This window comes from Notechis scutatus, chromosome 3 (genome assembly GCF_049901735.1).
Source record: "Notechis scutatus isolate UNSWTSFEM ecotype Mainland chromosome 3, rNotScu1.2, whole genome shotgun sequence".
Lineage (NCBI taxonomy): Eukaryota > Metazoa > Chordata > Lepidosauria > Squamata > Elapidae > Notechis > Notechis scutatus.
The window spans coordinates 92,401,942-92,415,179 of record NC_142011.1 but is presented as its reverse complement, the minus strand read 5'-3'; the positions used below and the strand labels follow the sequence as shown (position 1 = coordinate 92,415,179).

The 13,238-nt window shown below is 40.3% G+C and overlaps 1 protein-coding gene across 4 annotated transcripts in view; it reads left to right on the top strand.

The window, feature by feature from the left end:
• VAV3 (vav guanine nucleotide exchange factor 3) overlaps positions 1 to 13,238 on the top strand; it is a 197,520-nt gene that overhangs the window by 160,416 nt on the left and 23,866 nt on the right. For all 4 annotated transcript variants that reach the window (XM_087960761.1, XM_087960759.1, XM_087960758.1 and 1 more), the window contains 2 exons: positions 1,521 to 1,657; positions 5,770 to 5,835. In XM_087960761.1, coding sequence (XP_087816887.1) covers positions 1,521 to 1,657; positions 5,770 to 5,835 — 203 coding nt within the window. The remainder of the gene's footprint in view (positions 1 to 1,520; positions 1,658 to 5,769; positions 5,836 to 13,238) is intronic.

Below are 13,238 nucleotides of genomic sequence, written 5' to 3'. Positions count from 1 at the left end.
GATGTGCCCAATCTCAAAAGGCATGGGCAGTTATATTGCTGAAAATGGCTACCTGTACCTCCTCTGTTGTTGAAGGCCAATACAGGAAGATTCCCCACCTGGATAACCAATGTCCTGTGACTCTAGTCACACAGAAACAACAGAGCATGTGCTTTATCAGGGCCTGTACTGCAGAGACAATTGTATTAGCCTCCTCTCACCATTATTGCATAAAGATTCAGGGCACGCAGGACAATTTTCTACCTCCTTGCTGCTTTCAGGCACTAATTTGGTTATCACCTACTGGAACCATGTCACCAGATTCTGTGCAGCAGTGCTTTCATATCCATCAGATGATGATATGTGCCATAAACTAATCTTAATGAGCATCCAACTCATCATAGTGTTCTATAGTGTGATAGATTTGGTCTGCCACGTCCTAACCTTTATGCTAACACGCATCTAATTCTTCTACCCCTCCTTATTTTAGACTTTTGTTTTTATATATACCTTTTGTTTTGTGTCTTTTAGGTTTGTATTACTGTTATTGTTTTTAGAGTCTGCTGTATTCTCTATGCTTAATGACTGGGCCCTGCCCTGCTTACGCTGGTCTTTGATCATCATAAAGATTTGATTTGACTGCCTCCTTCAAGACAAAAGATTGATTCCTTTTCATTTAAAATTATATCGGCTGCTGTTTTATGAGCTAGGCAACAGCCTCAAGAAAAGAGTTTCCTTTAAAGCAAATCGAAGAAGTGCAAATAGTGCTTGTATGAAAGCACATCCCTAGGCTTTTTAAACATCTTTGACTGAGTCTCTGGTTGGAAGTTATGGGTAGTCCTCGACTTACAACAGTTCATTTAATGATGTTTAAAGTTACAATGGCACTGGAAAAAAGTGACTTATGACAATTTTTCACACTTACGACCATTGCAGCATTCTGCATGGTCGCATGATCAAAATTCAGGCGCACGACAACCGTTTCATATTTATGATGGCTGCAGTGTGCCAGGGTCACATGACCCCCTTTTGCAACCTTCTGACAAGGAAAGTCAGTGGGGAGGCCAGAGTCATTTAATGACCTTGCTACTAACTTAACAACTACAGTGGTTCACTTAACAGCTGTATCAAGAAAGGTCCTAAAATGGGGCAAAGTTTACTTAACAACTGTTTTGCTTAGCAACAGAAATTTTGGGCTCAATTGTGGTCGTAAGTTGATGACTACCTGTACTTAAATTTTTATTAATTTTTCCCTTCATATTTATGAGCAGAACCCTCATTTCCTATTTCAGTAATTGCTCTCAATTTTCATTTGTACGCTATTGAGTGAAAGTATGCAATTGAGTTATTTGAATTGAAAGTATGCAAGGGAGAACATAAGTTTCAAAAAAAGTCCATCAGACTGGTGAATTTATTTGAGGAAGAATGTCCATTCAGGAAACAATAGCAGTGATAAAAAAAAGGGGGAGTTTGTATGAGATAATACATTGCTTTAACTTTTTATCACATGTAGATTGCTAGTTCTTCTTCTTTCTCAAAAGGTTTACCCAAAATGCAAGTGATTAGAAACTATACTGGAATTCCCCAGCCAGTTCCACCGGATGGTCCTCCATTACTCATCCAGATTGGAGACATCGTTGAACTCATCAAAGGAGATGCACACAGCTTATTTTGGCAGGTACAACACCATTTTATTAGCTCAATTTGCCTTTCTTAATCTAGCGTTTTCTCGCTGCATTATTCTTTATGTGTTTACATTTTAACTTCCAGTAGTCTTTTTTTTTCAAACCAAATACATATTCTATGGCATTTCTATATATATTATATGTATACATTGTAAATAAATACATCTTAATTGCTCCAGTGCTTTAGAACACAGTGCTTTTGGTTCAGTAGCATTGCAAACAGATCTTTGGAAAGTCAGCTGAAGGTAGAGTGGGATCTTCAAATTTATCTCTCTTTAAAAAAAATACATTTTAAAAGATTATAATTAAACCGCCACTCCTTTAACCTCAAACTATCCACTATTGACCCCACCCCAATCCTAAGAGGTCTGTAAGGGGCGTTCATAAGTGCACCATCGTGCCTCCCGTCCCTGTCCTATTGTCCCCATTTATTTGTACCTGTTTCCTGTATTCTTACTCATGTTTATACTTATACCTATTATTGTCTCCCCCAAGCACCCCCACACTCTTTATTTGGGACTTCATTCACTTAATGACCTGTGATTCTCACTTAACAACTGCAACAGGGAGTGGCAGAATTTCAATGGCTGAGCAAAGTAGTCACATGACATCTCATGTAATGTTTGCTTCCTTCAGTGATTGAGATTCCAGTTCAGTTGTGATCGTAAGTCAAGGACAACCTGTAATGATCTTTACATGTGTCATTCTTAGGCTTTGCTTTCTATTCTCTACATTTAACCAAAATATTAAATCAGATGTAGATCTACTGCTTTCAAGTCTGTACAGTATGCTCCTCTTGATTAATGAAAATGATACTAAACTGACTTAATTAACAATTCTAAATAAGTTTACCTCAGTGTTAAATTTCACTAAATGCAATAGATCTTGGCATACTAATAAATTTGTATTGGAGAGTAGAAAAATAACAAGGAAGAGCAGAAGCAAAAAATTGGATCCAGATTTATCTAGAGTGCTGTAAATACTTTTCATTATTCATAAAATTCTTATTTATTTTCTGATTATAGAAGATACTCTTACAAAGAATATGTGTACTTTTCTGAAGTTCCAAATCTGCATTAAAAAGGCAGTGTATAGAGTATTATGCAATATTAAAGAGAACTTGCAAAATTAGAATTGTATCAAAATTTATGCTAAACAGCTTGGCATCTCAGGGATTTATCCCTAGGGTTAAAAACACACCATTTAACTTTGTATAAGTTCAAAAGAAAAACAACAACATATATCTGTGATAAAACTCAGACTATACTTCAAAGGCCCAGTATTTTAATTGTTCTCTGAGTTCTGAAAGTTGTTTTAAAATTCAGTTTAAAGCACAAACTTCTACATTCCTCTCTCTCTCTCTCTCTTTTTTTAATAAAATCAATTTTCAAAATAATGTTTCTGCTTGTTTGAAATGCCCAGTATTGGTAAAACCAATAACCACCAATTAGAACCAAGACATGATAATGGAGGATAGATTTGAGCTAGTCTTAATGGACACGCACACTATTTTTACACAGAGGGACACACATAGTTCATATGTATGTTGGGTAATTGACAGCAATGTCCTGGGAAACATTCATGGAGGAACTGGATCCTTGTGGGTTGCCTGTGAGAGTTGAAACATTGTGTTATGGCAGTTCCACTCTTTTCTAAGGGCATGAGTCCACTTTAGGGAAGAAAAATAGGGCAGTGGGCACTCCTGAGCCTCTTCTTTTTTCTATCAGTTGAGCAAATCGTTATGAAATGAGGTATCTAATTTGCTGATAGTACTCAGCTATATGGGGCATGTGATGAAAGTCCTGCCCTGATGTCTGGAAGCTGTCAGAGTTAAATGGGAAAGAACATCCTCAAAATCACCCCAAGCAAGATGGAGTGGCGCTTAACTCAGACGCTTACTAATTCTGGGATTTTTTCCAACTTTGTATCTGGGTGGGGTTGTGTTCTTCCTGAAAGAGCAGGCCTGGAGCTGCTTCTGGATTAATAGTGTCATAGTCAAAATGATCTTTGTCAAGCTTTGGCTGGACTGTCAAGCTCAGTCGTTCATGCTCTTTTTGCCTCCTATACGGATTACTCAAATTAATTGTCCTTAAAGATCACTTTTTGCAAAAGGTAGCTACTAATGTGCTCACTGGACAGACTTGTTATTGCCATTTGACATCACTGCTGCACAATCTGGTTAACTCTTGAGTGCAAAGTCCTAGTTATCATTTATAAAGCAAAACATGGCTTAGGACTTGGTGTCTTTGACATTGCCTATCTTGGATTTTGTCCTGAAAACGTGGGCAATTCAGTGTACTGGAGGATTTTTCAATGTACTTTTCTGGTGTGTGGCTTCTTGTTCGTATGTGAATTTTCCTTTATTGAGAAGGAAAATTCTCCAGGATTTGGTCTGTTTGTAATATTTTTCTGTCTAATTTTGTTTGTGGGAGGGGACAGGAAGTTGTCTTAAATTCAGAGATACCTGTTCTGGTTAATTCAGTAAGCAACACTGTATATTCTACCCATGTTAGACTGCATTAACCAAGAAAGACACACTGAGTTTTTTTTTCCAAGCAGTTTCCTTTATTGTTTCTCATCTGTAGACAGAAATCTTGCCAAACTAAAGCAAATTACACGCACCATTAAAGATTTACTCTGATAACTTTTAGGGAGGAGCTGTCTTGTTCCTCTTCCTCTCAACCAAACTATCTAAACCTTGCTGTCTTTTCATCTTCTGGAATAAAGCCCCTCCTCCTGAGAATTCAGATTACATTCCACCATAGCCCATTCTACATGGTGCAATCCATCATAGTGCTGAATCAATTGAAGTTTCTGGAATAGAAGAATACAAAGAGTGCATTGTATTAGTCCATCTGGACATTCCTAGTATGCCATGATCTTGAGCTCATTTTATTTCAGGAAGGTATGAAGTTGACATATTACCATAACTGATAAGACAGACTCCTGGATATTGCCTCGATGGACACCCTGAAAGAGATGTTATCTTTTGCTTCAAGGAGCAACTTTTCTTAAGCAATATCTAAACTCTGCTTTAGAGACAGGAAAGCATCCTCTAAAAATGTGCTTCCTATTTCAAGATTTCCAGGCAATCAGTCCAGTATAAAAAGCCACCAAGAAGATAGGAAGAATTACAAAAAAATTGTACTCTCGCTTCATCTCTAAAGAGTGATTGTCCAGATAATTTCCACCCTGTAGTTTATTTACAGTATAAGACAGCTTGGAAGGAAGGAAGAAAATAATTCTCGTAATGAAAAACCATCACTGGTTTAATTTCTTTATGCAATTGCAGAAGGATGGAAATTGGCCTATACAGCAATTGTCCATTTCTGGGGAATCTAAAGCAGACATCCTATAATCTCTTTTAAATAGGGGACATGTTTTGTTTTCCCCGAGAGAGGATTGTTACTTTTTAAACTAAGTTACTTTAATTATCTCCCATCTGAAACTTGTGACTCAGATTGAGTAAAAATCAAGAGAACTAATGATGAAATTTATCACTCCAAGTAATCTATCTGCATGCTCTGGCATCACATTCTGAAATTGATCCAGTCACTAACGATAACAAGAGAAGCCAATGCAATCATTGTTACAAATAGGCTGCTAATCTTTGAAAGTCCAAGACATCCGGGAATACAACAGCAGTATCTTTCCCTGCTCAAGGATCTTCTAAGCTTGATGTTATTGCTTGTAGGATTTCCATATCAGCAATGCTTCTTCCACTGAGTCTACAAATGGGTGACCATATATAGTGTTAGAAGCATCAAGGAGCAGAAGTTTCATTTTGAGAGCTACAAGTGGACACCTACCCAGGTGGCATGGATTGGACATAAACTGATTTATTCATCCTTAACCAGATATTACTCAAAAATAGACATAAAGTAGATGTCAAACCAATGTAAATTTTATAATTTTATCCCTACAGTAAGAAAGCCTCAACCTTCAGAGTTTCTATATTAGCTATTAGTCATTCTAATCTAAGCAGGTATTGAACATGAATGAATTATTCAGCAACATTTGGCAAATCATAATGTGCAAGTTTAAATTGCTCTGAATATAGATGGCATTTGTATATATTTATTTTTTTTCTGTTGTCTCTCTGTAGGGTAGAAATTTAATGACCCAGGAGCTTGGTTTCTTTCCAAGTGATGCAGTAAAACCTTGCCCATGTGTAAGTAGCACTATATAATTATGTTTGTCAGAATGATTGCTTTTACAAAAAGGTCTACAGCTAATTTGCCTGCTTCTTGCTAAGTTTTTTAAAATTAATTTTTCATGATGCAATAACATATACTTTGTGTGGTGGTGTTGGGGGAGATTGCATGCAGTCTTAATTTTATTTAAAGAGACAATTTTGTGTTGTGGGTTACTAGATTTCAAAGTAAAAATTTGAAGGAAATCAGCTTAAAATGGGTTTATCTGGTGAGGATTTAACTAGCAAATCTGTTCAATTTTCAAACACATATACACACACAGCCAGTTTGGTGTAGCGGCATCAGGTTAGAAACCAAGACATTGGGAGTTCTAGTCCTGCCTTTGCCCCAAAGCTAGCTGGGTGACTTTGGGCCAGTCACTTTCTCTCAGGCCTAGGAAGAAGGCAGTGGCAAACTACTTGTGGAAACCTAACCCCAAAAAATGCAAGGATTTGTGCAGGCAGTCTTCAAGGATTGAACACACTTGAATGGAAGAATACACAGAGGGAGAGACAGACAGACAGACAGAGACAGAGACAGACAGACAGACTGACAGACAGACAGACAGAGACAGACAGACACACACACAGAGACAGAGACAGAGAGTTAGAGTGGTTACTGACCACTCATTCAGTAACCACTCATTCAGTGAGTGGTTACCAACTACTCATTCAGTGACTGTATGAAATTGTGAAGGTGTTGAATGCATGGTACTTACAACTGATCCTTAAAGTTCCAGTTGTAACAACACTCCCGTGATTGTGAACTTGGCGTTTGACAACCAATGACTCTCACTGGCGACAGTAGAGCCTGGAAGTATGCAACTCTAGCTGTTTTCCAGTCTTGTACCATCCTATCTGGTCACATCCAATGGTGATCACTATATTTCTTCATCCTTCTCCTGCAACTTTCACAGAGGTATCAAACATATGACTCAACCCCTGTCAATGTCTCTGTCACTAAGCATTATGGTGCATCTCAGATGGAATTTTTCTTTCAGACTAGAATCAAATCTCCTAATGTCCAGTTATGTCTTCCTTTGTTCCATTCAGTCTCTTATTCATTGATTGTCTCTATGCTTTCCATTTCACTGCAATCTCTCTGTCATCCTTATTTAGACATTATTTTCATAGTTACCCCTACCAATCTTTTCTTCCTAACTCCTTTTTTCAGTTACCACAAACGATTCACTCTTCCCCATTGTACAATCCTGCTGCAACATACAGTAACTAAAATTAATACTGGCTAAATTAATTAACTCCATATTTAATTCAGGTGTAATTATACATTGAGGTGCAGAGATATTAGTGAAATTATTCTATTTTTTCAAGGAAGAAGTTTAGTTGTAAAATTGCAAGAATTCAAATATGAATAAACGTCAGAAGCGTGGTGTTACTAAAAAGATAAATTGATGTTTTACCACTGTTCCCTTACAAGTGGCAAGCATTGCCATTCCATTTTGACAAATGATAACATTTGGAAGATTCTGAAACATCCATCACATCTTCAAGGCACCATCACTGTTACTATTATTATTAAGTAACAACGCTTATATCTAATCCATAGAGAAATGCCCAGAAACAGCACAAAATACATACATCAGAAGGCACAAACAATAAATATTAAATGAAAAATGGATGAGAGCCTAGAATATCTACAGCATATGGTGCGTTCTGAGATAAAACTGATAGGCATTTTTCTGTCAGTGGTTTGATATATGTGGCAGCAAGACATTTTCATATTGTATGAAAGTGGCTCATATTTACTCGCTTTTGTTCTGTTTTTTATTGTTGTTAATAAGCATACGAAGTCTGTTATTGTTCATTTTCACACAAGGCTTTTGCTGGTAGATGAATCCTGAGGTAGAAATGATTTCATATATTATAGTTCAGGAGCTTGTCCTGTGGCCTGATCAAAATATTTTTATTTATTATTTTATTGATTGATTTTTTTTACATTTTTGAATTGTCCACTTCTCTCTTTATATATGTTACAACTATACCACTATACCACTATTCCTGAGGTAACATGACTGGAGGAGGAATTCTGGGAGTTGAAGTCCACAAATCTTAAAGCTGTCAAGTTTGAAGACCTCTGCACTATACCTTCCATAATCCTTAACAAGGGCATGAATAAGATCAATTGGGATTATGAGTTGTAGCCATAACAATTGTTGCCTGATGGGAGACCTGTGGGGTGGAGGGCAGGTGGCAAGACAAAGAGGAATCATGGAGGCTGGAAGTGAAGACTCTTTCTTTTCAGTTCCAACACCTCTCATTCTATAACAGCTCATTCTGTTCCATTCACAAGAAGCTTTAGAGTTAGGCCTTGTATCCTGTTCAAATGCTTAGGTCTCTTTGAGTAATCCATTAATTTCCTCTTGGCCCCATTGAAGCACTTCTCAGGAGCCATACAGAAAAGACTTACTGAGCATATGTAACTCTCACACCATGCCTGGAGCTTTTCAGATGTAGGTGTCACCACATTCTTGGTGGGAAACTGCTAGATAGGATCAACAATATGCAGAAAATATTAGCTCTTTGCTCTCATCTAATGATCATGCAGCCCTGCTGAAAGCCCTATTTGTGTATGTTTTCTTTATTTCAATTCTATGATGGAAACTAACCCTACAGATCTCCTTGAACAGGACTGGGGCTGCGACCCGTGGCTTGGTCAGCTTGATGAAACCTCTTTCTAGGTTTTTGTCTATATATTTGCACATTTCTTACATTTCACAAGGCATCATGGCGTACATTTTGGGCTTTGGTAATTTTGCCTCAGGGATGATTTCTATGGTGCAGTCTTTTCACGGTGGGGAGGTAGGATGTCACACTCAGTCTCACTGAATACTTCAGCGAGGTCCTGATATTCTCTTGGGATCTGTCTGGCCCCTGGGGTTTTGTCAGAGGTGGCTGCCAGTTGCTCTGGTAAACTCTCAGAGGGGGTTCCCTGCATTAGCGGTACTTCTATTCGATGGTGAGGAAGAGGTTGAGGTCCCTTTGCTATCCTCAATCTGTGGCTGCCCCCCTGCCCCCAGATGGTTGGGCCCCAGTTGTCTAGCCAGGAAAGTCCCAGTATGACTGCATCTGTCATTTGGGAGCCACTATGAATCAAATTGTCTCCCAGTGCTCCGCTAGCTCTAGTCTCACTGGTTCGGTTAAGTGAGTGGCATAGGCTCCTCCCAGCAGGGAGCAATCTACTTGTTCAATGCACTAGTTTACAGATTCCAAAACTTTTCAGTGGGGTTGCCTGTAATTCCTTTTACTTTCCACTTGGGAATTTATTTATGTTCAGAATTGGGCTATGATGTAGAAACCCAGAGATACTAAGATCACTCTTATGAAGCTGAGCAAATCTTCAGCATGCTATAGCTGTCCATGTGAGGCAGAATTGATTTTATCCGCACTGATTATATACTTCTGTGTAGGTTTTGCAGTTGTTGGATGACTTGCTTACAGGTTAAGGATGTGCAAAGTGTTTTGGATTTGAACCATCCCATTTTGAGTGCAAAACCTGTCTTTCAAGTGTGAATTGGATTACTCTTGAGTATTTGGAGAAGTGTCTCAAATTCAAAATGGCTGTTTTGAGGTGTGAAATTCTTGTTTCAAGGTTCAGGGCTCAGAACAACTGTTTCACAATTGGAACATTTTTCCCTTTGCTTGTAAGGTAGAAATTCAGTTAAAATTAAGTTACATTTTTTTTTGAACATCTTTAGATATACAAGCATTTTGTAATAAGAAAGGGAAATAGGCTAAAAATATACTCTGGAAATAGAGCTAGCTGATAGAGGCATTAAATCTTCTCTCCTAGCAGGAAAAAGAATGGCTGAAACTGAAAATATGAATATTTGTATTATATAGATAGCAATAAATAACTGCAATAATAAGATATTTCCCATTAAATTATCCTGGTTAAAACTAGCATTGCAGAGCTGGGAAAGGGGGACATTTTAGCACTTGTGGGTGGTTACTACCCAAAATCAATATGATGAGGTTTGACACATACAAATTTGGGTATAGCTACGATGTCAGTTTATGATTACCCACAGGATTTTTTAATCAGTCAAATAAAAACAAATCTCAAATAGATATTTTGGGATTGTTACGTCCAGAAGGCATTACAGGTAGTCCTTGACTTACTACCACAATTGAGCTCAAAATTTATGTTGCTAAGTTGGACGTTGTTAAGTGAATTTTGCCCCATTTTACAACCTTTCATGCCATAGTTGTTAAGTTAGTAACTTGGTTGTTAAGTGAATCTGGCTTCCTCATTGACTTTCCTTGTCAGAAGGTCACAAAATGTGATCACATAACCCCGGGACACTGCAACCATCATAAATATGAATCCATTGCCAAACATACCAATTTTGATCATGTGATCCCGGGGATACTGCAACGATAGTGTGAAAAATGGTCATAAGTCACTGTTTTCAGTGCTGTTGCAACTTTGAACAGTCACTAAATGAACGGTTGTAAGTTGAGGATTACCTGTATTTGGTAGAGTTATCATTAAATAGTTCTGTTTTCCAAGCACCAGTGAATTGGGAAAGATAAAAGTTTGGTCAGTCAGTCAGGTTTGTTTTGGTTACTGACAAGAAAAACAATTATCTAGGGGAAAATAGTCACTTTTAACTATCCGTATGGCTTAGAAGTCAACTAAATAAAACAACGTATAAAATTATATAAGAATACACGTAAAATTGTTTGTTTTCATTAAAGAATTTTGGCCATAAAATTCTGGCCAAATAAGGCATTATACAATTTAATATAAAATAGTTAAATTATTGTCTGGAATAATAGAATAATAAAATTATCATCATAAAGTATAGAACAGGGGTGGGCAAACTTTTTGGCTCAGGGGCCGCATTGACTTTTAAAATTTGACAGACGGGCCGGGTCAGCACAAGATTTTTGGGAATCGACCCCCCACCCTTCCCCCTCTTCTTCTCCTCCTTCCCTCCCCTCGGAGGCCCCTGAGTCAGGAGTTGCTACCGCCGGTGTGGCTCCGCACGGCTCCAGTCTTGTGTTGCCTCGGGAAGGGAAAGGCAAAAAGGAAGAGGCGCGGCGGTGCTTTGCAACGGGAGCAGCGGCACCGGAGGCTCAGGCTCAGCAGCTCCTGGTTTTGCCTTTTCCTTCCCAAGGCAACGCGGACTGGAGCCGCATGGAGCTGCGCCGGCGGTAGCAACTCCTGATAGCCCCAGCCGGACACCTGAGCAGAGCCCGGGCGAAACTGCCTGTTGCTGCTGCCGGAGCACCGCCGGGTAGCCTCCTCCAAGCAGCCTGCCCGCCCACCGGGCTTCCCCTCTGCCGCGCGGCTCGGGGCCAGGCGCGCGAGCGCCCGCGAGTTAAAAGGAAGCCGAAAGTTGCTGGGAAGTTGCTCGGGTGCTGGGAGCAGGCTTTTAAAGTGCCGCCCAAGCAAAGTTTAAGCCTGGAAGCCCCAAAATCCGAGCAACTTCCCAGCAACTTTCGGCTTCGTTTTAACTTGCGGGCGCTCGCGCCGCCCCGAGCCACACGGCAGCCCGCTCCAAGCAGCCCGCCCGCCCACCGGGCGGAACCCTTTCGCTCCTCGGCGGGAAGACGCCCAGCCTGCAAACTTTGCCTTTGCAAAGTTTAAGCCTGAAGCCCCGGAAACCGAGCAACTTCCCAGAAACTTTCGGCTGCATTTTAACTCGCGGGCGCTCGCCCGAGCCGCACAGCAGCCCGGCTCCAAGCAGCCCGCCCGCCCGCTGGGCGGAACCCTTCCCGCTCCTCGGGGGAAGACGCTCCAGCCTGCAAACTTTGCCTTTGCAAAGCCCTGGAAGCCCGAAAACCGAAAGCAACTTCCCAGCAACTTCTGCTTTACTCGCAGGCGCTCACGCCTGGCCCCGAGCCGCACGGCAGAGGGGAAGCCCGGAGCGCCGCTGGGTCGCCTCCTCAAGCAGCCCGCCTGCCCGCAGGGCTTCCTCCACCGCGGCTCGGGGCCAGGCGCGAGCGCCCGCGAGTTAAAACGAAGCGGAAAGTTGCTGAGAAGTTGCTCGGGTGCTGGGAGCAGGCTTTTAAAGTGCCGCCCGAGCAGGACCGCCGAGCCAGGAACGGGCACCAAGGCAGGGCAGGCTCCACCAGCAGCGGCCTAGCTTTAGATGGCTCCAAGCAGCCCGCCCGCCCGCCGGGTGGAACCCTTCCGCTCCTCGGCGGGAAGACGCTCCAGCCTGCAAGCTTTGCCTTTGCAAAGTTTAAGCCTGGAAGCCCCGGAAAAAGGGGGATCGGGCGGGACTCACCTTCGGAGAGGTTGCACTTGAAGGTGATTTCAAACTCCCAGCCGAGGCCTTTGCAAATTTCTTTTCTTTCCTACCCTAGATCACTCTGCACTGTTTTGCAGCTTTGGGGGCCACGTGGCACAGGGCAATACGCCACGCCCAGCGATTTTTTTCAGGGGCGGGCCGGATTGGACAGACCAATGGCAGCGATTTTTTTTCAGGGGCGGGCCGCATTGGACAGACCAACGGGCCGGATGTGGCCGCAGGGCCGTAGTTTGCCCACCCTGGTATAGAACCATATAAACTAAAATCCCTGGAAAAATTGCAATTAATATTATAGTATATCTAGAAAAATGCAGTGATGTTGCATGAAAAGATAAATGTTTAAAAATAAGAGGATAATCGAAGCAATAATAAAATATTGATTTGTTCAATGAAATAATAATACACAATGTAATTGTTTAATAACTAGTCTTGATAGGGCTCAAATGTGCTTAATTGTACTTTTTTTAGTTCATCTCTTTGAAATGTAAAATCTAGCTGATGAACTTCGTATGCACATACAGTAAATATTTAGACTGAAAATAGGCATTAAAAAAGGTACATGACTGCTTTTGAAAACAGCAGCAATATTTTTCTTGCCCTCTTGTTCTCTGTAGATGTGGAAAATATATATTTTATTATTCCTGCTTTGCTTGATTCTGTCTGTAACACTATAGAATGAAAAATCAGTATATCTGAAAAGAAAATAGTAGACAGGTGATCCTGTATTTGGTGTGTAAACTTAAATTTGCTATAAAATCTTGCTCTTTTGCTTGGATGCTTAATTTACTTTGGTACAAATTTTAGTATATGGGCATTTGATGGTGAATTTAATTCAAATCTAAGTAAAAAAACTTCTATAATAAATCTTTATATTAACTGATATAGCTAGAATTGCATCATGTCACCTAAACATAATTTTTAAAAACTTGATTGTATAAACTGAAATATTGAGCAACAGTGCCACAAATAATGCAAAGTTGAAATGTATTTGAATATAAGTAGCTCAGGTTGAGAGTTGGTTTGTTGGTCTGAGCTCTGAGCTTGGCAATTTGGTTGGAAACATGTCATCACCATTTGAGGAGACATTATCAGCGCGCTTTG